We start from the raw sequence: 27,575 nt of genomic DNA on the forward strand, positions 1-27,575 counted from the left end.
AAGATAATTCATGATTGATTGAATGTCTATATCATTATGCATTACTGTTTAATATATGAATTCGCTGTTTCATAAATAAGTTAATTTGTGTTTATGAATTCATGATTTGATGTTTTGTTCAATGATGAGATTGAAATAAATCATTGTTTATAATTCGAGCTTGAAAACAGAATGTTTCATGTATTATTGATTATTGTTCATAATTCAGATCGTGTAAAATGAATTCATGATTCATGTTCCTTGAATTAATAGTTTTAGAGTAAGGTTTTTAAGTTTTTTAAATATTGTCTGGATTCTGAATATTTATTAAAGTACTGTGAAATTTTTTTTGAAAATGGATAGCATATCATTGGCCTGGCAAGTCTGTTTTTTTCTGGCGAACACCGATTGGCCTCAACTTTGGTTGGTTGATTGGAAACGGCCCAGTGAGCAATACTTATTGCTCAGCTATGATTAAGGGATTGTTTTTGCCATTCGAGGTCGTTTTGCTGGGTTTTTGGCCATTTCTCTATTTTCGAAAGATTAAAAAAAAATTAAAAATTATTTTTAGTAATCCAATGGCGAAAGGGTTCATCCCTAACACTTATAAATGTATTTTACAGTAAATATATGAGTTTATATGTTGACTTAGGTCCTCTTCCCCTATCGGATAAACTTATATATTTTGATACTGTTTTGATATGTCTTTTGTTTTGATTACTTGTTTAAAACTTTCCAACTAAGTTACAAGTTGAATCAATGAACAAGATACATAAGCTATATACATATATACCTTGTTATACTTAACAAAATACTCTGTAACTAAGTTGGACTTGTTTTGCTTAAATGCTACTATATTTAAACATGCTCATATATTTGCTTGAATAGTTAAGTTTCCCTATCGAATCTAACTGTTTATAAGCATGATTATATGAGTCTTGTAGTGTTTTTTTTTAATAATATAGCATGTATACTTAATGATCTATTTTATTTCTCTCAGATTAACTATGTCTCACTTCCATCCCCTGTCCTCAATCTTGAATCAAAATAAACTTGACGGTCCAAACTATGTTGATTGGAAACGAAATTTAGATACTGTCCTAACTTTTGAGGGTTATAAAGTTGTAATGGTTGAGGAATGTCCTATCAAATCAGCAGATCCTATTGATGAGGAATTCCAAGCCTATGACAAATGGGTTAAGGCTGATGAGATGGCAAGATGCTACATTATTGCCTCAATGGCGAATGTCTTGCAGCATCAGCATCAGTCTATGACACCTGCTTACGATATGCTCGCATCTCTTCAGGAGATGTTTGGTGAGCAAAATCGTGCTGCAAAGCAGACTGCCATGAAATCCCTTTTGACCATAAAAATGGTTGAATGATTTTCTGTCAGAGAACATGTGCTGAAGTTGATGAGTTACTTGAATGAGCTGGAGATATTTGGTGTTGAGATTGTTAAGGAATCTCAAGTTGAGATGATCCTTCAGACTTTGCCGGATAGTTTTCAACAGTTTCGATTAAACTATAATATGAATAAGATGGACATGTCTTTAGTGAAATTGTTGAATGAGCTGCAAGTGGCAGAGACTATAATTAAGCAGCAAGCTCCTGCGGCATTCCTGGTTGACAAGGCTGGGACGTCCTTTTCAAAACCAGCAAAATTTCAGAAGAAAAAGAAAATGGCCCTCTAGGCTGTGACACCCGGAGGTTCTAAGGGTGGTGTGGCTAACCCGAAAGGCAGGTGATTTCATTGTAAGCAGCCTGGACACTATAAAAAGCAATGCCCCGACTTTCAGGCTAAGATGAAAAACAAAGGTAACTCTTTTTTAAATGTCGTTGAAACTTGTTTAGCGGTTGTTTCTACCCAATTATGGGTTGTAGATTCGGGAGCCACTGATCATATCTGCACTTCTTTGCAGGGGTTTCAGGAAACGTGGCGGCTAAATAAGGATGAAGTTAGTGTTTTTCAAGCGAATAGGGAGTCGACACCAGTCTGAGCTGCTGGAATAATTTCATTTTTATTTAGTAGTTCTAGACTTTTAGTTTTGAATAATGTTTTATATGTTCCTTCTATAAGAAGGACTTTATTGTCTGATTCTAAACTAATGGATGATGGTTATGATATTCACTTTGCGAATAACTCTGTTGTTATTAAGTATAATAACCTTTTTATCTTTAGTGCTCCCAAAATACATGATTTATTTGTGTTTGAAATTTTCCGTAACATGCTTCAACAAACTGCACTAAATAACATTGTTGTTTCGAATAAAAGAAAACGTATTTCTCAATTGAGTCCAACTTATTTATGGCACTTACGTCTATGTCATATTAATATAAATAGGATTTCACTGTTGGTTACAAATGGATCTTTGAGTTCATTGAAAGCGGAGGCACCACCAACCTGTGAATCCTGTTTAGAAGGTAAAATGACAAAGAGATATTTCCCTTCTAAAGGAAATAGAGTCAGCAATAAGTTAGAATTAATTCACTCTGATTTGTGTGAGCCCTATGAATATACAAGCAAGAGGTGATTTTGAGTATTTTGTGACTTTCACAGATGATTACTCCAAATATGGATACATTTATTTGTTGCGTTGTAAATCTGAATGCTTTGAAAAATTAAAAGAATTTAAGATTGAAACGGAAAAGCGACATGGTAAACATATCCAAACATTACTATCTGATCGTGGTGGTGAATACCTTTCTACATAATTCATTAAGTACTTTTCAGAATCAAGAATTACTTCTCAATATTCTTCCCCAGGAACACCTCAACAAAACGGTGTGGCAGAACGTAGAAATAGAACCCTTTTGGAAATGGTTAGATCAATGTTAAGTTATTCTGATTTGCCTTTTAGCTTTTGGGGATATGCCTTAGAAACTGCAAATTATATTTTGAATTTGGTTCCATCGAAATCTGTACCTTTAACCCTATTTGAATTGTGGAATGGGCGAAAGCCTAGCCTACGGCATATTCGAGTTTGGGGTTGTCCAGCTCATGTGCTAAAAGGAAAAACAGATAAGTTGGAATCTAGAACAGAATTATGCATTTTTATTGGATATCCAAAAGGCACTAAAGGAGGTTTATTTTACTGTCTTAAGGAACAAAAGGTAATTGTCTCAACAAATACCAAGTTTCTAGAACATGACTATTTAATGAACCATGTTCCTAGAAGTAAACTTGTGTTACAAGAACTGTCCAAAAGAATAACGAGTAATGAATCGACAGAACAAATTCCACACACAATTGTTGACATTCATTTACAACCACGTAGTGAGAGATGTCAATAGGCAAGAAATTGTACTTGAGGCTGCGCAGGAGGTTGCCTTAGAGCAAACTCAAGATATTTCACTACCTCAAAGTAGTGGGAGCAATGTCCAGCAGCCTGCGGCTGTGGAGGAAAATGTTTAGGATATTCAGGATTTAGTTCAAGAAGTAGCAAATCATGTAGTGGCTATTCGTCGTAGTGGGAGAGTTATTAGATAGCCTGAAAGGTTTACGCTCTTGGGAGAATTATATGATAGAATCCCTGAAGAGCCTAATACAAAACCATTGAATTACGCTGAAGCACTACATGATAAAGATGCTGAAATGTTGATTGTTGCTATGAAATCTGAAATGGAGTCTATGTACTCTAATCAAGTCTGGGATCTTGTAGAACCACCTGTGGATGTCAAACCTATTGGTTGTAAGTGGATCTTCAAGAAAAAGAGAGGTGTGGATGGAAGAGTGAAAACTTTTAAAGCTAGGCTTGTTGCGAAAGGGTTTACTCAAAAAGAAGGAATTAATTATGAGGAAAAATTTTCGTCGGTAGCTATGCTTAAATCCATTAGGATTCTCTTGTCCATTGCTGCTTATTACAATTATGAGATTTGGCAAATGGATGTCAAGACGGCTTTTCTAAACGGAAGTCTTGATGAATGCATCTGTATGGCACAACCAGAAGGTTTCATAGAAAGTGGTAATGAACACATGTTGTGTAAACTTAAGAGATCCATTTATGGATTAAAACAAGCATCTAGAGCATGGAATATTTGTTTTGACAAGTCGATTAAGACTTTTTGTTTTGATCAATTTGAAAATGAATCATGCATCTATAAAAAAAAATGGGAAGGAAACAGAGTAGCATTTTAATTCTGTATGCTGATGACATTTTCCTCATAGGAAATAATGTGAGCATGTTGAATTCAGTTAAGGAATGACTGTCATCGCATTTTGATATGAAAGACTTGGGAGAAATGGCTCATATCCTTGGGATCAAGCCTATGCGAGATCATAAACTTAGGCCTGTCTCAAGTGCTTTACATTGATACTATTCTTGTAAGGTTTAACATGCAAAATTCCAAAAAGGAATTTCTTCCTTTTAGACATGGAATTACTTTATCAAAGGATCAGTCACCCTAAACGATTGATGAGATAGAGAGAGTGAAAGTTGTCCCTTATGCATCTATTGTAGGGAGTCTCACGTATGCTATGTTATGTACTAGACCGGATATCTGCTTTGTTGTTGGCATGGTTAGTAGATTACAGTCTAATCTTGGGAAAGAACATTGGACAGCAGTTAAGCATATAATCAAGTACCTGAAAAGGACTAGAAATTACATGCTTGTTTTCCATCATGGAAATATTGTACCTATTGGATATACAAATTCAGATTTCTAGTCAGATAGAGATTCAAGAAAGTCAACCTCAGGATATGTATTTACTCTAGGAGGTGGAGCCGTAATATGGAGGAGTATCAAGCAATCTTGTGTTGCTGATTCCACCATGGAAGTTGAATATGTAGCTGTCTCTGAGGCGGCCAAGGAGGTTGTTTGGCTCAGAAACTTCCTGAAAGAGTTTGGAGTGGTTCCTTCGGTTGAAGCACCAATCACACTTTATTGTGATAATAGTGGTGCAGTTGCTAACTCGAATGAACCGCGAAGCCATAAAAGGAGTAAGCACATTGAGAGGAAATATCATTTGATTCGTGATATAACTCAAAGGGGTGATGTGAGAGTATTGAAGATTGAATCGAAGAACAATTTGGTGGACCCATTTACAAAAGGCTTACCTCAGAAAACTTTTGATAAGCATGTGGAAGAAATGAGTGTTAAAATTGTGAATGCATGGTTATAAGTCTAAGTGGGAGATTGTTGGGATATACTATTAACCATGTAATTGTGTTATAGTAATTTTTATTTAATCCCTTGTAAAGATTTTTTTATGTTATTTATTTAATATAATAAAATCTTTGTCTAAATAGATCATTGTGTATATATGTGTGTCTATTGCTTATATAGTAGACAATTTTGTGTATGGAGTATTTTAACTCATACGCAGAAGATTAAAATTGTCGGTGCATATAAGTTATAAATTTATGTTCAAGATCAAAGATGAAGTAGGACAAACATCTTGATGATCGTAGCACAAGATTAAATATAATTTGATCTTAATTATGAGAATGGTTAAATTCCAACTTCTTGTGCTAGTACATTTTGTATGTATTGAACGGACCAATTAGAGACATTTATTTATGTTCTGAATACTTATAAATAAATTATCTAGTCCACTACATGTACTTATACTCTTAATCTTGATATAATAATTATGATCTATGTAATTTATTTTATTATTTTAATCTATTAAAAGGTGAGACTTTTTGATGAGTCAATAAATTCCTAATAGATTAGATAATGACAAATTACATTAGTGAAATAATAATTAGTTGATAGAACCGTGTCTCGGACCCGAGTTGAAGACACCCCTTTATGATTACTTATAAGTTTTCACGTGAAAACCCTGCAGGTGGATTTTAGATCCGTCACGTGAAATAAGTTAAGTAAATATAATAAAGGATTAATTTAGTCAATGAATTAAATTTTCAGAAAATTTGATTTAATTAATTGGTGTCGGTAATTCTAACACGGGAGTTAAATAAGATGTAATGGTAGATTTTGAAATTAAATCGAGGAGTGCAATTATAGATTTTTAGTGGATTAGTTTGTAATTTATTGCGATATGATTAATTCGTTCATTTGAGAATTATTGTCGTAATTAAAAGCCTCTATTAAATATATCTACGGTCCCTACTATGCATGATTAATTGACCAAGTTTTAAAAGAAGGACAAATTAATTTTATTGTTGATTTTCTTTAAAGGATGAATTATTTGAGAGTCAAATATTGAGTTAATGACAAAAATGTTTGGCCTTAAATGGATGAAAACGTTTTTTTGTATTAATCTCAATTTATTCTCATTTTGAATGATCCTCTTGATTGCTCATTAAGGCTGAAATTTATTTGGTTTTTCCCTATTCATTCTTGAGTTTGGAAAACTAGTATAAATAGGCTGGATGTGGCATGAAAGAAATCATCCTTTAAAACAAGTAATACTTACCCACACAAGTAACTTGATAGTAACAATCAGGAAATAGGAGAAGATCGTAGCTCTGGATCCTTGGCATCTGGACGACTTTTGTAGAAGTTTCAACAAGTTAGTCTTCTTCTAAATTCGTTCATGTTATATTGTTTAGTCTACATGTAAGATTTGTGATCCTGAATATAGCTTCCGTTGTGCATATTCTAACATATATCACCCCCTTTTTCATATTACAAATATGGATACTAGTAAAATGATAAAATAAAAGAAGAAACAAAGTTGAGTGGAGCCCTTCTTCTTTGTACTTGTGACAAATTCAAAAATGGGTTGCCCCGTATCAATTTGATTCTTCTCCTTGTCTCATTCCTCAAACTTGTTCAAAATTTCTTGAAAATACATTACTTCTTAGATTTGTTGGACCTTGTTAATTTAGTTGAACCTTGTCACCTTTAGCTTTGCCACTCTCATTGGTAGTTGCAACAAGACGAACTCTTATGACACTTTATCTTTCTAACTATGATATCAACCATGAGTTTTTTAAAATTATTTTTATGTTTTCCCCCTCTCTGTTGCCTAGGAAATTGTTGTAACAAAGGCGTTGAGGTCTTTAACCAATAATTTTTAGCATGTGATTGTTGTTATTAAAGAAACCAAGGATTTCTCTAATTATTTATTTGATGAATTAATGGGTTCTTTGTTAGCTCATGAAGATAGTCACACGGGTCTGATGAGAAAATTGAAGAAAAAGCATTCCCCAGGTAGAAGAAGAGGCAGATTTCGTGGCTGCATTACAAGCAAACGTCAATTCAATGAAATACATCAGTCCAAGAGTGACTTTCAATGTTGGTATTACAATAAGTCCGGCCATTCTAAAGCATATTGTTCAACTAAGCAAAAAGATGAGCAGAATCATGCAAATTTCTTAGAGAAATCAGACGATGAAAGCAAGTTGTTCATTGCTCATTCTCCATTTACTAACATTCTTGATAATGTTGGAATTATTGATAGAACATGTTTGAATCATATGACCAACATAAGGTCTTTATTTAGAGACCTCGATGAGTCACAAAAGGTGAGGTTCGACTTGATGATGACAAATAAGTTCAAGTTGAAGGCAAATATACCATAAGCATCAAGATAATGCAGGGTTAATGTAAAACTCCTCAGTGATGTTGCAGACAAACACACACCCAAGGTATGCGGTCGTTAAGTAATTATAAAATGACTAAAATTCACCTATCGAATGTGAATTATTTAAACAAGAAATAGAAATCCAAATTTGAAATTATGAACTAACTAAAATAAAAATAAATGAAATAGTGAACTTCAACTTAGGAAGAACATATTTTTATGTTCTCAATGAGATAAAATCAATCTAAAGTTATGGGCTACCTAACAATCTTGGTGTGTTCTTCAACTGCTATTGAGTAATTTATCTAGTTTATTGGTTGATAAGGTTTATGCTTGGAAATAATATATATGTTGAAAAGAGAAGTTGGAAAAATAATTGAAAACATAGTTTAAAGTCTCAAACTTGCTTCTTTCAACTTGGAGAAAATATTGAATTTGAAACAAAGTCACCACTTGATATTTTAAAGAAAATTAAGAAAGCCTTTTATTAAATTTTAAAAAACTTAAAACATAATTATTTTTTTTATGGTTGCGATGACACTTAAAAGAAGGTTTTATGCACTTACAAGTGTCCACAAACATGTAGTTAACAACAAATAAATCTTTTTGGGCTAATTTTAATTGATTAAGGAAAAACTTGTCTAGTTTTATTAAGGGAAATGATTAGTCAAGGAAAGATTTGAATTAATTCGGAAAGGAAAGCCTTTCTTTTAAGTAGTGAAGAAGAGTCCTTTTGAATTCATTTTTTTAAGAATTTAAACAAGTGATAGGCAAAATTGATTGATATTCGAGATTCGATAATTGAACAATTTATTAAGAAGTAGAGAGACTTTAAGAATAAGTTGCAATGACAAAATTTATTTAGATTACATTCTAATAGAAGTCAACAACAATTAAATTACAAGACATTACAATAGAAATAGGATGGTACCAAATAGGATAACTAAAATACAATTTGAAATAATGATAACAAAATTGAAGCAAGGTTTACAAGGACCTGGAAATTAGATAATTTTGGGTCTTCGACCCATTTTAAACTCTAAGACACATTTTTAGGCACTTGGCCTTATACTAGTTTTGAATATGTGCGTTGCACGTGTCTCATACAAATAATACATATTGTATAAGTTATATTAAAATCACATTGTAATGAGTATTCTAAACTTTCAACCGAAAAATACAAGTTGAAAATGATGGATATATTCAAATGGATTCTTTGTTGAGCGACAAATGATTAGATATTCTTTTAGAACTGTCGAATTTGAACAACCAAATTAATTTCGGTGTTAAAACGTATATTGACTCACATTTTTATACTACTAGGTGTAAAAATTCAATGCATACATATGTTACCTAGTTTTACTTATAAACGATATTTTTAGTGAACATAAATGAAGAAACTCAAACTTTAAGAAAAGAGGAAAAAAGCTAAAGAGATAAATTCTCTCATTGATTGAGTTCAAAGACTATTTAATACAGAGAGGAAAAATGATATATATATATAGCTTCTTCCTTTTCAATTAGTAACTGCCATGACTAACTATCTAGTGGATAGGGTATTACCACTAACATTGTGCAATGACTACTTTACCCTTACTGATCTTAACAACCTGACTAAGGGTGTGTTTGGTTTTTTCAATTTTCTCATGTTTGGTTGGATAAATATTTTGGAAAATGTTCTCCAAATCAACTCATTTTCCTCAAATCAAGAAAAATGACTTCCCTTCAAAAAGTAAGGAAACATTTTCCAAAACTTTCCTCCAACTTCAATACAATTTTTTTTGTTGAAAAAAAAAATTAAAACTCTTTTTAAAATATATTTTTCAACTTCAATTTTTTTATTTTTTTACCACACCCTTACCCCGATCCCCCCCCCTCCCGCCAGCCTCCCTACCACCCCACCCCCAAAAAAATATTTAAAGTTTGTTTTTAAAAAATATATTTAATTTCAAATTTTATTTTTTTACTCCATCTCACCCCCACGCCAGCCCCACCACCCCACTGTCCCAAAAAAAATTAAGTTTGTTTTTAAAAAATATATTTAATTTCAAATTTTATTTTTTTACTCCATCTCACCCCCACGCCAGCCCCACCACCCCACTGTCCCAAAAAAAATTAAGTTTGTTTTTAAAAAATATATTTAATTTCAAATTTTTATTTTTTTTACCCCATCTCACTCCTACCCCCCCCACCCTACCTATGATCCCTCCCCATCAGCCCCCCACCCCCCAAAAAAATAAAATAAAGTTTGTTTTTAAAAAATATATTTAATTTCAAATTTTTATTTTTTTTACCCCATCTCACTCCTACCCCCCCCACCCTACCTATGATCCCTCCCCATCAGCCCCCCACCCCCCAAAAAAATAAAATAAAGTTTGTTTTTAAAAAATATATTTAATTTCAAATTTTTATTTTTTTTACTCCATCTCACCCCCACGCCAGCCCCACCACCCCACTGTCCCAAAAAAAATTAAGTTTGTTTTTAAAAAATATATTTAATTTCAAATTTTATTTTTTTACTCCATCTCACCCCCACGCCAGCCCCACCACCCCACTGTCCCAAAAAAAATTAAGTTTGTTTTTAAAAAATATATTTAATTTCAAATTTTATTTTTTTACTCCATCTCACCCCCACGCCAGCCCCACCACCCCACTGTCCCAAAAAAAATTAAGTTTGTTTTTAAAAAATATATTTAATTTCAAATTTTTATTTTTTTTACTCCATCTCACCCCCACGCCAGCCCCACCACCCCACTCTCCCAAAAAAAATTAAGTTTATCTTTTTTTAAAAAATTCAATTTCAATTCAAAAATTAATTTCTACTCTCTAGTAAAAATAAAAGATATTTTCTCAAAAATAATTTTCATTCATAAATGAAACACTAAAAAATCTTTTCCGGAAAATATTTTCTAGTCACCAACCAAACATGAGAAAATAAGTCGAAAATCTACTTGTTTTCCAGGAAAACATTTTCTAGTGGAAAACATTTTCCTTCATACCAAACACACCCTAACTCATTAAAAATAGCTTACATTTTCATATCAACACTGCCCTTTAAGCTAGGTGGTGCAAAAATGTCTAAAACTCCATAATGACCCTCTAGGTCATTTCCTTTATTTTCCAATCTTTTCAACATTTAGAGATTTTCTATAACGATTTCAAGTCATTTATTACTTGGTGGGACTAAGTGCTCGATCGCCTGATCGTTCGTGGCAAATTTTCGTGTTTTAGAGCTTTTGAAGGATGTTGATCGAAACTTCATATGGATACCGTCAGAATGAAATTTTGACAGTTCTATTACCTTTGAAATGTTGATTTTTGTCTAGAAAGACCTTTGGTTTGTGTTTGGAGGTTTTCAGGATCATTTCGACCTTCTTTGTGGATTTTAGCTAAAATGGGACCATGTGGTATGGGGCCACTTCTTACCAAGACGACCTCCAATGAAAGTTTCTATGGTTCCATTGAGTCCATAATGTAGAATTTGATGGGTAAGGTAGTTTTTTGGGCCCACGGGGTCTCCGATGAATCCGGAGCACCCAATCGAACATCGGAGCCTTAGCTGATTTTTTTTTTGTTTACTGGTGCCTAGCATTTTGTTCATCGCGATCGTGACCCTTATAAACAATTCTAAAATTTCATTTTTTTCTTCAATGCGGTTTCCAACCATTGGGCTCGCTAGCGATGAACGATTTTCAAGCCTTTTAAGATTAGTCCCCTATGATTCTTAGTCTTCTTCCCTATTTTTAAAAGGCAATTATGAGAGCTCTAGACCTCCATTTTGGGTGATTCGATTGGCATATTATCCAAAATTGACGTTTCCACATATTGGAGTGATCGGAGAAGTGCGCGAACATCACGATTTATTGAAAATACTTGCGGGGACAAAAAAATTGGAGAAGAAATTAAAAGCCTAAAAACTAATAAAGAGAGTAAATTCAACAATAATAATAATGAATGCTTGCCTCTTCAAGTAAGCGACAATATTGGAGAATATTTAAGCCTACTCGAGGTCTTTAAAGGAGGTAGGGATGTGCATCAATCGGTTTGATTCGATTTTATGTATTATCGATTTGATTTATCAATTTTTTATTTTTAAATATGTTAAACCAATAACAAACCAATAAGATATTTCTTATCGATTTTCGATTTATCAATTTTTAGTCATTAAAGATTCGTTTTTTGATTTACCCAATAAGAAAATGCTCATAAAATAAAGAAAAATTACCTATATACATATTTTTATTTACCCTTTTTTTTTTATTCCCTACCATTCTAAAATATTACAAAAATCCCTTCTTTTCCCCCAAAAACCCAATCATCCGATACATAAGTCCTCAACTCACATACCCACTTTCCCATTCTTATTTTCACTCCTTCAATCTCTCCCTATTTTCACTCCCATAATCTCATCAGTTATTTTTTTCAATTCAATTTGAATTTCAAAATCTTTCTCTCTTTAGTCAATCAAACTCAACTTCTTGAATAAGGTAGTTTTTTTTATTTTGAATCATAAATTTCTTGGTACATATAGATGATACTCCTTCTTTTAGTATTGGGATTACCCAATTAAACTCATCTACCATTGATCGCGTTTATGATTTTGATGATGATGATTGGGCTGAAAACAGATCCAAAAGGTTGCATGATCCATTAACAATGACGAATCAAAATATTAAGAAGCTGAAGTCGAAGAAGGATGAAATTTCATTTTCTAAGGAGGATGTGGAAAAAACCCCAAAAAGGGTAGAAAAGTTGCATCTGTAATTTCTCGATCCACACTGCTCAAGGCACACATTTTCTATATATTTACTGTATTTTGATGTTTTGTATTGTCTTTATAATTATTGATAAATTGATGTTCTTGTGTTTTTATGTATCATGATTTAAATGTACTAGGTTGATACATAAAATAATATGAATCACCAGGACAATGAATTTTTTGAAGAATCATAATGAATTGATTGATCATAACTGGATACACTACAAAATGTATCATTTACATGTATCAAGTTCTATAATGTATCTTCAATCTTATTCAAATTTTAAAGGTTTTATTGACAGTACCAAATCAGTGTCGTGTTATGTATCTGCACTCTTTAATGTTTGTTCAGTCCTATCCAACTTAGAAGACTATGTATATATTACCCAATAGTAATCTTGATACACAAACTATAATGTTATATAATTGGAGCACTGTGTATCACATTAAATAATAGGTGTATGATACATACCAGTAACAATGTTGACTACTACATTATGTATCAAATTATGATATTTATCTTTTTTTAACTTTTATATTTCAATTATTATGATTCATTGTGCAGCTAGCACATTGATGTAATACCTTCGAAAGAAGTCAAAACTTTATATTGACAACCAATACAAATACACTTTATTAGATGTATGAATATCTCAATAAAATCAAGATATCATGATGTATCTGCTCAAATTTTTGACAATTTGGAATCAGAATTGAAAGAATTTTGGACGATTTGGGAGAAGAAATTTGAAGTTTGAATTGTTTCAAGTTGCTATGCTTTGTGAGAGATTGATTAGTATGGACAACAAAATGATGCGTGATTTATGAATTTGTTATTTAATTTTACATTTTTTTTCTTTTTAAGAATATAAGAAATGAATCTTATATATCAGATGTTATATATCAGGACTATCCCATGTATAGATTTGTTATTTGATTTATGAATTAATGTTGTCTCATGGATCACTCACAAATAAGTTGCAATACTTCACAAACATACTAAGGTAGATAAATAGTAAATATCATGCCACTTTCTTGATTAGAAATCATACATTCAAATTAATACTACATGTATTTGATACATATTAATGACTAACGTGTATCACACGTATTTGATACACATTAATGATCATGATGCATTCATACAAATTACTGCTAAATACTCATTCTTTGTCAATGATACATTCATACAAGTTCACACTACACGTATTTGATACTTAATAACTATCGCACAGTAATGTATCGATCTAAAATCAAACACTTTACAGGCAATCTATGCTTCTCTAATGTATTTGGTAGGATTACAGTACTTAGTAATTTTACTAAATATTTTAGGAATAATAATGTATCATGAGTAAGATATCTATCTCCAAAAAACAAATCAATTTTTTTTTATCTTGATACATTTATACAAATTAATGTTACATGTATATAATACGTAATAACTATCACACAATAATGTATCAATCTAAAACCAAACACCTTATGAGCAATCTTTACTACTTTGATGTATCAGGTAGGATTACAGTACTTAGCAATTTACTAAATATTTTAGAAATAGTAATGTATCACGAGTAATATATCCATCTCGAGATCACAAATTAAAAAATTGAGTACACAACACTATACATGTAATTCCATATCTTTCATTATCAGATCTCTTTATCCTGAAGTTAAAGTTATAAATAGTAATGTATCATGCACAATTTTATGGGTATGATCTATGAATACATAAAAGTTAGTTGATACATATAAATACAACCAGTTGCTCTATCAATGTTGTATTCATCTACTTTTCCCGTTTCTTTTACTCTGCAGAAGCAACAAGAGTTCGAATTTGGCATTTAGTATACAAGTATATAGTCAATGTCGATAGAGGAGGAAAATGCCATGGAAGCGGCGACAGCGGCGCAAAGAGAGAGACTGAGAGCGCTCAGAGAAGCTCAAGAACTTCTTCAAACCCCCGAAGATGATAGTGACAAGACTAGCGAAGATATTCATGATGTATCTTCTCGAAATTTTTGATAATTACTACTGTCTTAATGGGTTATCGTTTTACCTAATAACTCAATGCTAAAAATCGAAACCGAATGGATAACCCAATAATTTTTCTTTTATGAAACTATTAAAAACAAGTTAACCCAATAACTCAATAACGTTTTTTCGGTTCAATTTTCGCACACCCCTAAAAGGAGGTATATGATGAACAATAAGCTACTATAAATGAAATATTTTAATCCCTACAAAGTTAAAGTGAGTAACAACAATTTCAAACATATTTTATACTCCCTTCATTCCATTTTATATAATATAGTTTGACTTGATATAAAATTTAAAAAAAATTGAAAATTATGATCTAGTTTTAAACTAAAAACTACTAGTTTAACTCATAAAAATAAGAAAAAGAGAAAGCAGTGTGAGTAGTACAAGGGGAGCCATGGAAGAGTCCAGAACCTATTTCAGCCACAAAGAGATAAAATTGATCAAGTCACAATTCTAGAAAGTAACTAAAATAAACTTAGTGTAGTTTTTTCTTCCGTTTTATCCAAAAATATAAACGGCAGACGTTAGTCTATTAACATCTATATTTTAATATAAAACAATTTTTTTTCCACTTTATAAAGTATAACTTTTTCTTACACTTTATAAGAAAAGTTAACATTACCAAAATCTTTTCACTTTCATCTTCTCAAATCAATTTTTTAACTCTCCACTAGTCCCAATCCAACAAATCAATCGACCTCACAACAAAAATTGAATTCTCGAAAGATTGGAGCACAACCCGACAACCCAACCAGTGGTGTACACATGATTTTTCATAAGCGGTGTCACATTTTAAAATAAAAAATAAAAAATAATAATATTATATTAAAAATTGATTTTTTTTTTAGCATTTTTAAGTGTGTAGCGACATAAATTTGAATTGAAAAAATTAACTAAGAAAGAAAAAAGTGTTATTGAGGTTTGAACCCCCAACAACTAATAAGAAATTAAGATAACCTGACCAAACGAGCTACGCCCCTCTTGGTATAATGAGTGTCACTTTATTTTATATAACCTTTATTTTTTATTTTGATTTTCAGTGATTTATACTTATTTAATAAAATTTTCCTATAAAATCATGTCACGTAAAACACCTTGGCCTAAGGTAAATCCGCCCCTAATTACCTAACAATCCGAACCTACAATTTTTTTAAGGTCTTTATTTCTTTCGTCTTATATTTATTGATCCATGATTTCAAAATTTTCACTATTGTAGGGTCGGATGAAGGCCCATACAGATTTTCCTGTCATCTTATCTCTACAAAGTTATCTCCTTGTCAACTGCTCCAATTTCCTTTTTATCTTTTCCTTTCGCCCAAATTCCAGTTTATCAACTCTTTCAAATGCGAAGCAATTTCCTGTAAATCCCCTTGGAAATCATGTCTTGTATTTACAGCTCAGTCTCCTCTTTCTCAATTTCATCTAAATCTGTATTTCCATCTTCTTCTTCTTCTCGCTCTAATTTCAAGCCCAGAATCTCTTGTTCTGTTGGAGGTAATTGTTTCAACCGCTTTGACTTTAAGCTAATTGCTACTCTTATGTTCTTCATTCTTCAAATGCAACTTTGTTTCACCAGATCAACGCCTTTCTGTTTCTGATTGCTAATGTCGTCTCTATGTACTAATTTCTTTCGATTATTTTAAGCTTATTAAGTTATACCTTAGTATGTTAGGGCTTTTTTCGAATATGCTTCTGAATATTCGTCAAAATGGTGGCATTGCTGTCTTCAAATTTGGTTAAGATCAATTGACTGAAGCTGAAGAAAACCTATTTGTTCTTTAGGCAAAAATTAAGTTTTAGTAGTAGTTACAAATTTCTCTTACATTGTTTTACTTGGTATTTTCTCCTCCAAAACAGATCACTTTAGTTTCCTGTTTTTTTTCTGTTAAGCAGAATTTTTTTGAATTAGCCTGAGATGGTTCTGTTCATAAATGTGATACAATAGTATTTGGAAGGGCTAGTAAGACTGGGTAGAGCTATAGTACTTGCGCATAGTTGTCTCAAAAGACATATAATCTCTCCCAATGAATTTGGTGTTAGCTAAGAACAGAATACAAAGGAAACAAATGATTCATATAGGTAATACCAATTTGATGGAATTAAGACTTAGTGAGATTAGTTTTAGTTTGGTCACTGCATAGATATTTGTGAGATCAGAGTCCCTGATTTTCCATAAAAGACAAACGGTTTAGCACTGGAATGAACGTGCCTGATTGAGCAATATGGAAACTAGGATGCATATAGCAAAGTCCTTTTTGCCTGATTGATACTTTTTTTTTTTGTGAATTCTAGTTAAACAACAAAACAGAAGCCTAGTCTTATACAACCAAAGAAAAGTAATCACATATGGAGCAAACAATGTCATAAAGCTTCTAAAAAAGCTACAAAGAAAGATGTCAAAGTTTGTGTCTTTAAAATAAATAATACACAGTATAGTTCCACAAGGACAAAACCTAATCTGGTACTTGTTTTCCACTAAATTCAAGCATATAGGGGCATTCCGTTTTAAGTTTAAGTGCCATTATGTGGTGGTCTATAAATGCTAACTCCAGTTTTTATTTACTTGATCAAGAAAATACTCCCTCTGTTTCAATAATGTGTATTACTTGTCAGTTTTTACTGATAAAAAATGGATGCTGTTTTTCTATATTTTATAAGTTCTGATTTCAGATATTCCCATTTTACCTGGAATGACACTCCCTTATAGGAATGGCTTGCCATGTTTACCCTCAATGACACTCCCAAAGGGCTTATGTTAGATTTAACGACCATGGGGCTCTCACAAAGTGAGAGTAATAGGAAAATGCTAGAGAATTAGTTTGAGGGAAAATTGCTAAGCAAGCAATACCTTAAGGGACTATAGTGCATTATAACCTATTCTCTTAGATGAAAAACATATAGAAGTATTGCATACACCTTGTTCCATGTTTTTGGTGATCACTTCTTCAACTCGGTTGAAAATTACATATTTGTCAAACTTAATGAGAATTGATCATATTCATCACCTAATATATTTTTGTAACGAGCTAAATGAATGAGCATTTTCCTATTCTCAAACATTGATCTATTGAAAGTAAACCTACATATTCTTTAGATTGTCCTTGCTTCTGAATCTGTGTCTCTTGTGTTACTTTAGCACAAGTTAGGTTTATTGTGCTTATCTTTCATGACTTGAAGCCTACTCTATTTTCCCATTTTTAAAAATAGATTTCTATTCTGTTTTCTACATGGTCATGTGATTGATGTGCTTTTAATTCAGGAACTGTTGCTGAACCAAAAACTATAAATGCAACAGAGCCTTTGTTGCTTGATGCTGTTCGGGGTAAAGAAGTAGAAAGGCCTCCTGTTTGGCTTATGAGACAAGCAGGGAGGTACATGAAGGCAGGTTTATAGTTCAATTTTACTTTTTGCATATCCTGAACTTCTAATCTGTGAAATATCAACTACATACTGTGTTACAAATTTGACTTCCTCATGTAATTGGAACTGCAAGAGATGATGTGTTTTGTTAAAAAGAGTACTTTGCATAAATGGCTATGAATAGAAAACTCAAACATTGTCTGTATGGAAAGACATTAATTCTCATATGCCTTCTAATTGATGTACCTAAAATGCATTTCTATTACTGATCAGCTGCTTGCACGGGGATGGAATGACCAATTCTTTCTGCTTTGTTTGAAATTACGACAAAAAAGGCTGGTGAAAAGAAAAGTTTGGAACTTGTAAATCCTATTTGTTGGATGTTTCAACACACTTCAACTAGAAATTCATGGCTTTTCAGTGATCATAAAGCTTGAGAAGTTCCAATGCTCGAGTTCTGCTGCGTTGGTTTTTTTATTCTATGTTAAGAGTTTTGTGGCTTGATTAGGTGGATTTATCGTTACTCCTGTTTGATTTTCAGATCTTTGTATTTTGCATCTTATTATTCACCTTTTCTTTTGTGTAGAGTTATCAAACCTTATGTGAGAAGCACCCATCCTTCCGTGAGAGATCGGAAAATGTAGATCTTGTGGTAGAAATTTCTCTGCAGCCATGGAAAGTATTCCAGCCTGATGGGGTGAGAAACTATGCAGTCCTATCTTAGCATGTGTTGGTGTTGTGTATATTGTTTGGTGTTTCATTCTTTTTACTTTTACCTAAGAAGAATCCCCATCTTTTGATGTCTTTTTTACAAGCTATTGTTCTTAGCTCTATTGATGATTATTCTTTCGCTCTTAATTTTTTTTCTCATGTTTGCAGGTCATTTTGTTTTCAGATATTCTTACTCCACTCTCTGGAATGAACATCCCTTTTGACATTATAAAGGGGAAGGGTCCTGTCATATTTGATCCACCAACAACACTTTCTGATGTTGAGAAAGTCAGAGAATTCATTCCTGAAGAATCAGTTCCATATGTTGGAGAAGCATTAACAATTTTGCGGAAAGAGGTCTGAATTTCATGTATATTTTGTTACTTTGGAGGTTATTTGTTAAGAACATTTTCCTTCTTTTATGAGTGAAATACCAGAGGAGCAAATAAGCCTTACATGGAGTGATTTTGTTATCCTCAAAAGAGGAAAAGCTTATTGCATCCTTCCGAAAATTCGTGTATATCATGTTAGGAAAATGTAAAAACTGCTTATGTTTGTAGTCTAAGATCTTCAAAGTTCAGGAACTTAAGGCCCCCAAGGCCTAGCTCAAGTGGCAAAAGGTGGAGGATTTGTGGCTTAGGTCGCAGGTTCAAGCCCCACACCATGCAAGCGAAGCCCGGTATTTAAGTGGAGAAGGGTAGAGGGGCGTACCCATTATCCACCGAGTTTAGAAGGCTGTGATTGGTCCAAAAGGGCGGGTGACAGACGGATTTCTCGGTTATCAAAAAAAAAAAAAAAGTTCAGGAACTTAAGACTGCACCATGCCCACATTTTCTTTATATTTTATGGTATTATAGACACTTGTACTGCACATACAAACTATGATTAGTTTTGAGTCTCTTGACTGAAAGATTCAACATCTTTGATATCTCCTTCGGTTTTGAAATCCTTGCAGAAGATTTGTAAAAGTTTATTTCGTCCATTAATACACTGGATATGGAGTTTAAGATGCAGTGGTTTATATATTGATTAGTGATAGTACTGATTAAAACAAATAGTATAGATTAGTGATGGCATAAAGTATTAAGACTTGGTTGAAAAATTAATTTGATAGAGAACATGTCACATCAACTTTATTTGCATTCCTGAAAATTGTGAAAGTTATATATAAATTGAATAGTGTCAACCCTTCTGCGACACCCTGAACTGGAAAAAAATGCCATAAAATTGAAATGGAGCAATAAACAACTTCAAGGCTTTGCTTGAATTCCACAATGTTAACACTCTTATTGCTGTTACCAACTTACTATCACCTGTTGTGCTATCATGTTAATTATATTAGAGTTTGTACTTTGTCTTTGTTATGATAGGTCAATAATCAAGCAGCAGTTCTGGGTTTCGTTGGGGCACCATTTACCTTGGCATCATATGTGGTTGAAGGTGGTTCCTCTAAGAACTTTACAAAAATTAAGAGATTAGCTTTTGCGGAGCCCAAGGTAATTTACTGATGCTACTCTATGCTACTAAGCCCTGCGGAGACAATCATAGTTTGTTAATTAGTTGGAATATGTTATGTTTCCAATCCTGATCTTGTTGTTGAAGCTTATTTTCCCTTGTCCTGCTTCCAGTATTAAGAAAGGTCAAGAAATGTTGATGGATACTTCACATTCTGTTAGATTTTGATCTAGTGCACGATTTAAGTCAACCATCTATTGCTTGGAGTTTCTCTCAAAAGCAGTTCCATTTTTGGATTTGGGGTGTCCAAGATTTGTAGATCCTAATCCTATTTGCTGTTACACTTTTTCTCTGTTGAGAAATAGGGACGGGGTAGATATTTGAACACTTTCACTGGGGATATGATAACTGATGTACTCAATCGGCATGGGAGCATCATTCCTTTGGCTTTTTTCTTCTTCTTTTTTTCTTTTTTTATTTTAATGTGAAAGGTAGGGTGAGCGGTTGTTCCATTACCACCCCAAAAATATCACCTGAGGTTGGTTTGTTGGTTTCTAAAGATAGGTAATATATTGTTGTGTTCTTTCCCTTTCTTTAGTTTTCACTTCGCATGGTTATGGTTTGGCAAGCTCTGCCACTCAGTTCCGTAAAGTTTGAAAAAGTGGAAATTCGTTGCTTATTTTGTCAAAGGACAGTCTATGTATGATGTTTTCCTTTGCAAACTCACAAGGTGAAGAATGCAGATTCCACTCTTCAAGCTTGTAACCAAGTAAATGCGTTCGGAAATTCACCAAAAGGAAAAAATAATAAACAAAGAAAATGAAAGGACACTTTCTTTTGCTAACCCATTCTCTTGTCAGAGAGCACTAAATACGTTATGTTATATTCCACTTGAACCCAATTTTTTTTTAAAAATAGGAGGCATGGAACATGTTCTATCTTGGGGAAAATAAGTTTTGATTCCTAGAATGTGAACTAAAAAATGATAAGTGATGGAAATAAGGAGGCAGCAAAGGGAAATCGCACTCAGGGTACTTCTATTTGTCTAGTTGCTCGTGTGAGGTTTAGATTTCAGTTGCTTCATTTCTCTTCTTTTCTGCTGGAAGCTAATAACAGTAAGACCTGCATTGTTTTTAAACCCTGAGGGGGCTGAATGCAGTCTTTATGGATACCTAGCTGTTCTAAGAAATTAGCCTTTTTTCTGTTGAGAATTTGCTTAACATGTTAAAACGACCCTGCACATCCATCCTCCACACCACTCCGCCTGGGAAAAGAAAAAGAGACATGATATACATGTTACTACACACAGAGTATCTATCCTTCATGAGGTTATATCAATGGAAACATGGATTATAATTGTAATCACTGGAACAAGATTAACTACCTGTATCAATTCTTTAAACATGTTGTTAATAGCTTATGATCTGCCAATTTATGTTTTAATGTTTTCAACTTTGTTGCTACACAGGTCCTTCATTCGCTGCTTCAAATATTTGCAACCTCAATGGTTAAATATATCCGTTACCAAGCTGACCATGGAGCTCAAGCAGTTCAGATCTTTGATTCATGGGCCACAGAGCTAAGCCCAGTCGATTTTGAGGAGTTCAGTCTACCATACTTAAAACAGATAGTTGAGGCAGTGAAACTAACCCATCCTGATCTCCCTCTGATTCTTTATGCAAGTGGATCAGGTGGCTTGCTTGAGAGACTACCCTTGACAGGAGTAGATGTAGTCAGTTTGGACTGGACAGTTGATATGGCTGATGGTAGGAGACGACTGGGTCCTAATGTGGCTATACAAGGTAATGTGGATCCTGGAGTGCTTTTTGGCTCCAAGGAATTTATTACCAACCGGATAAATGATACAGTGAAGAAAGCTGGTAAAGGGAAACATATTTTGAACCTTGGACATGGCATCAAAGTAGGTACACCTGAGGAAAATGTTGCTCACTTCTTTGAGGTTGCCAAAGGTCTTAGGTATTAGAAGCACATCAAATCACTATCAATTTTAACCTGTTCCATATTTCCGACAAGGTCTATCATTCTTCTCCTCATTTTTTCTCTTGTATCTAGTGATTCCTGTGAGTGAACAGGGAAACAAATATTTCCAGAGCATTTTTGTTAGAATGTGCATTTAAGATCTATTTGAGTCTGAAGTTGAAGCTAGGCTTTCTCATTGTGTATCTGAGTGTAGATTTTTGACTGATAGTAGTCTAGTTCAACTCTGATAAACTTTGAAAGTTGAACTCACTGAACTTTTTGTTTGTTGGTTGCTGCTGCGTTCTCTCTTTTTCTTCTATCCGTCTCTGTGGTTTGCTTGCTCCCAGTTGTATGCATGAAGAATGTATTGGTGTATTGTTCATTGTATTCTTGATGAAGTAGGTAGTTGTCAGGTGTTTCTAGTGGGCTAAACTATAGGATTTTCCAGTAGTAAAGTTGGTATATTTTGCTGTTTTGTGGGTGTAGATGCAATATGGTACATACAAGAGTGAATGTATAACGAGGTATGAGAAATATACAGAAAATGGTCCTCTTTTTAGGCAGCTTCTACCATCAGTATCCCATGGCTGCAACAATATACATCATCTAACTTGGCAAAAACTTTAATTTATTCCTGTTATGTTAGTGTATTGGGGAAAATTCTCATGTACATGTGGTGCTTAGAACAAAGGAACTCCTGACATTAGAGTGAAACCTGAGAAAGAGTTAGTATAGAAGCAGCAGGAAGAACTTCCTTTGAGGTTTCATCGGTTAAGTACCTAGCCTAGATCGTTGCATATCCCAGGTTTGTTTGCATTAGAACCTGACAAGATTTGGATCGCACATTGCAAGACCGGGTGATGCTTCCCACTAGATTTTCTTCATACATAGGACTTGAATTCAAATCTCTGATTAAGGGTGGAGCAGTTCCACCACTGCACTACAACCCATGTTGGTTGCTAAGATGATACTTAACATGGCTTACACAATGAAACCAAAGATATAGTTTAGTGTGCTATGACTATAATAAATACTTTCTAAATATTTAAAAAGATAATTATTTTTATTTTAACAAACTCAAGAACCTGATCCAAAAGAAATTACATTCTCTGCTATTTGGAATGTTTGGGGATTAAGCATATTATATGTTGTTGTTTCAATTTTAAGCCGTTTATTTTATTCGTTCATCTTTTCTCTTGGCAATAAAATTAATTATGACTTATGAGTTTTCAAGTTATTGTCTTATGCCTTAAATAAAAGAACAGTTATTTATTAACATTTTCAATAAGGCTATTGTGATTACATTTAGAATTATCGAGTTACGATAATGCTTTCTCTCTATTTCCTTAAACTAATCTATATATATAAATGAGGACCATAGACAAGGTGATGTGGCACCTCTCTATGGCCTCCATTCATTTTTTATTTTTTTTAATCCTTTTTTGACCATTTTTCTTAATTTAATTATTTTTTTATTTTTAATATCTCATAAAGTCTTTATATTCAAGTACTCAACTTTTCACCTCCCACTATAATATATCTTCTTTATTAGATATAATGTGCATATATTCATAACTCTCATCATTTTCAACTTTTCATATTCATAACCCCTAAATATTAAATATGAAACCTTATGGTATTCCTCCATTATTTTCTATATAAATTCATATTTTTTGTTTCATAAGATTCTATCCAAAGTTACCCTTCATTTTCATCATAGTATTATAATCATGCTTTTATTTGGCTTGAAAAAGAAGAAGAAGAAGAAGGCTCTTGAATAGTGATAGACTTTTGAAGTGGATATTGACAAGAACTTAGATAATTATGTATTGATTTCTTTCTATTTTTTAATGATATGTGTATTGTACTTTTCTTCTTCTTTATATTTCCTCTCTTTTTATTCTTATATATCTTTATGATGCCTCTTAAATTTAATTTTTATGTGATGAAAGTTTTTGAATAGTGATAGATTTGTGAAGTGAATATCAACAATAGTGATGCCTCTTTACCTTTGTTTGACTTGAAAAAGAAGAAGAAAGCTTTGAATATTGATAGGCTTGTGAAGTGGATATGACAAGATCTTAGACAATTATGCATTGATTTTGTTTTTTCTTCTATTTTTAATTTTAATGATTAAAGTCACAACGATATGTGTATTGCATTATGTTTTTCTTTCTTTCATTTTTTATTTCTTGTGTATCTTTATGATGCTCTTAAGTATAATTTTTATACGAACTTAAAATTTAATTCGAAGCACCAGTAATTTAAAGGGTCAATTGCCAATAAATACTTGTATGTATGTGTAATAATTTACTACAAATACTCCCTCTGTCCCTAATTACTTGTCCACTTTTGAATTGACACACCTATTAAGAAAATAATTAATGACATAGTGAGTTTACCATTTTACCCCTATTAATTATGAAGTGGATGAAAAGTTCTACATTTTTCAAAGTAATTAGTCATTTAATTGAGAGTATAATAGGTAAAAAAATTGTCTTTTCTTGGTTTGTCAAAATGGACAAGTAATTAGGGACAACTATAAAAGGAAAAGTGGACAAGTAACTAGGGACAGAGGGAGTATTTGCTATGTACAATAGAAATAAAATTAATTAAAGGATATGCATATATTATAGCTTATTGCTTAAGAATAAATTCTCTCTTTTGTTCAATATTAATTGTTAAGTTTAACAAAAAAAAATTCATGTTGGTATTTATCTTGATAAAATAAAATAATTAAAACAATTAATGATGTTACTCCCTTATTTTAATTTTTTGTAACCATTCTTTAAAATTATTAAAAATAAATATAAATCAATTATAACTTGAAAATTTTGCCCTTCTTTGTATTAATTTCTTCATATTAATGCATACTACTAAAAACATGACTTATTTAATAAATACTTTGAAAATAAATCAACACAAATAAGTTTATAATATAATATATATTATTTAAATATATATAAACGTGTTCTTTTTTATCAAACAAAGATTCACACTTCTTCGTATTGATTTATTTTTAAAACCTTCATTATATAAGTCGTTTTTTAAAATAATGTGAATGAATATGAAGAAATTAACACAAAAGGACAAAGTTGTCAAATTATAATTAATTTATATTTATTTTAAATAAATTTAAAGAATGGTTACAAAAAAAATCAAAATAAGAAATGTATATGTAATATTATAAACCACAGGGGAGGTGAGTTTTGTAAAATTATCCCTTAAAAATTTAACCACCGCGCGAAGCGCGACCAAATTCCCTAATTTAGTATAAATTTTGTACTCCTTTTCAAAAATCATTTATGAAGTACTTATTTTATGAAGTTGCACAAGTATTCTAATAAATTTGGGGACATAACTAAACGTTAATAAGGGTTTAAAATGATTTTCTTTAAAAACATATTGAAATAGTAAAAGGGAACGGTTCAGTTTGATTTTGAAATTAATTGATTATTAGTGTAGACATGTTAAATCGACCATTAAGATTCCGATTTATGGATTATCAGTTGTTGATCGTTATTGGCTTTTTAGCCTTTTAGACTTCACATAAAATAAACGGAAAATGGCCTAAAATATCCTCAAAGTATTGAAAATGGTACAAAACTACCCGTCATCCACCTATTGGCTCCAAAATACCCTTGCTATATATCCACCTTTGGGTCCAAATTTGACCATTTCTTTAACAAATTTTCATTTAAATACATATATATTTAAAATACTTGACATTCAACCATTGATTATAATTTAATTAATTAATATAATTTATAAATCCACCAATTCAATTACCCATCCGTTACTAATCAAACTAATTCCATGTTTTCAACTAAGGCAGCACACTCATTTTATCGTTTTCCTATCCCCTTTCACTTTCTTCATTGCTTATGAGTTCTACCAGATATAACTCTTCATTTTTCCAAGACTTCGAGCTGTCACAACCAAAAATAGATTCCGCAGCTTAATTCCTATATGAACAACTCTAAAACACGTCCATTTTGAACATTTGGTGACATCCCTTGTCGTCCTTCTTCAATGATTCTTTCCAATCTGTTATCTGTGACACCCCACAATTTGGAGATTATCCCGTTGACAAAGAGTTTGAGCTCAACATATCTCAATATATCACAATAACTAATCTCAACATCAGTTGTGTTATTGAAACATTGTATTTTTTGAAGGGGTGCATATATAACTGCATACGAAATCCGACCCAATTAATACACCCGCCCTAAATTATAATTAATTGTCCACCTATTAAACAAAACCTTTCAACCTTTGATAGGTGGCCAATTATAATTTAAGGCGAGTGTATTAATTGGGTTGGATTTAATTAGTAATAGGTGGATTTCTAAATTATATTAATTGATTAAATTATAACCAATGGTTGAGCGCCACGTATTTAAAAAAAAATGTAAATAATTTAAATAAAAATTCAGTAAAGAAGTAGTCAAATTTGGACCCAAAGATGGATGACAAGGGTATTTTGGAGCCAATAGGTGGATGAGGGGTATTTTTGTACCATTTTCAATACTTCGAAGATATTTTAGGCCCTTCTCCGTAAAATATATCATTGAAAATCATTTAGGCAAAGGTGACAAACCAAATGAACCATATACATGGGGTGACAGATTGTATCGTGCTCAAAACCAAACAATGACACCTTATAGAATAACTCAAAGATTAGACCGTCAGAAATAAAAATATGAAAATTGATTCTAAGCCAAGGACTCAATATACCGAATGATATAAATATATCTTATTAATTTACTATTCGATTTTTGATTAACTCATTAAGAAAAAACCTCAAACCGTTAAGAATCGATAACCCGATATAAAAAAAAATGTTACTAAAACTGTAAAATCAATAACCCATTATCGATAAATCAATAACCTTTTTTCGATTCGATTTTGAATAACTCTAACAAAGGAAGGTTTTATTCATATAATATAAAATGAATTGTATTTTTTATTTTCTTGTTATGATGTTGTTATAGTGATTTATTCGTTTGTTCACTTCTTTAAATATCGACATCCTTTATAAAAAAAACTATATACGCCACTGAGTATATTTTTCTTATTTGATAAGTGAGAGTTAGCAGACAACACACCGTCAACATGTGTGCTTATGCTGCTTGCTAACTCTCTTCAAATGGTATTTCATTTGCAGTATTTTTGTGCTGAAGTAGATTGATCTTCGTTGACATGCCTACTTCAGTAAGTGCATGTTCTAAAAAAGAAAAAAAATATTTTTTGTATTTCAATTTAATTAGAATGAAAAAATTATGGGACTTAAGTTATATCTTTTAGTTTTAAATTTATATCCTATAATTATAGTTTTATTACTTTTAATGTCGTTAATATTTATGTAAATTTTGTAACTATTTTGAGTAAAAAATCAACCGTCAATAAAAAAATATTTTAATTATGAACATCTCAATGAGCATAGTCACATTAGATTCTTGAGAACTACAACACAAATATATATAACTTATTTTATAACAAAATTTTAAAATTATTTAATCAATACCATTAAAATTTATCAATATTAATAATATTTACCAATTATTTATTTTACACTTTATAAAATAATTTAAAATTATTTTAATTAATATCACTTAAAAATAAATTTATAAACAAATATTGAGTCCGTGCACTGGACAAGTTCTTCATAACTAGTTGGAGTATTAAATGAGAGTTGTTGAGTGAATTGTTTACCCCAAGTGAGCTGTAAGATAAGGTGATGTGAGTTTTGGGATAATTAAGTGGAAGAAAATCACCGACTAATTTGTTGGA

The 27,575-nt window shown here is 32.1% G+C and overlaps 1 protein-coding gene across 1 annotated transcript; it reads left to right on the top strand.

Annotated features, from left to right (window-relative positions):
• The first annotated feature begins 15,499 nt into the window (after nucleotides 1-15,499).
• LOC102582223 (uroporphyrinogen decarboxylase, chloroplastic) lies at nucleotides 15,500-22,099 on the top strand. The gene is made up of 6 exons (XM_006357233.2): nucleotides 15,500-15,770; nucleotides 17,536-17,657; nucleotides 18,223-18,333; nucleotides 18,516-18,704; nucleotides 19,718-19,843; nucleotides 21,271-22,099. The coding sequence occupies exons 1-6, from the start codon at nucleotides 15,656-15,658 to the stop codon at nucleotides 21,784-21,786; spliced, it is 1,179 nt and encodes a 392-aa protein (XP_006357295.1). The 5' UTR covers nucleotides 15,500-15,655; the 3' UTR covers nucleotides 21,787-22,099.
• Nucleotides 22,100-27,575: the final 5,476 nt, after the last annotated feature.

This window comes from Solanum tuberosum, unplaced genomic scaffold, assembly GCF_000226075.1.
Source record: "Solanum tuberosum cultivar DM 1-3 516 R44 unplaced genomic scaffold, SolTub_3.0 scf00245, whole genome shotgun sequence".
NCBI classification, from domain to species: domain Eukaryota; kingdom Viridiplantae; phylum Streptophyta; class Magnoliopsida; order Solanales; family Solanaceae; genus Solanum; species Solanum tuberosum.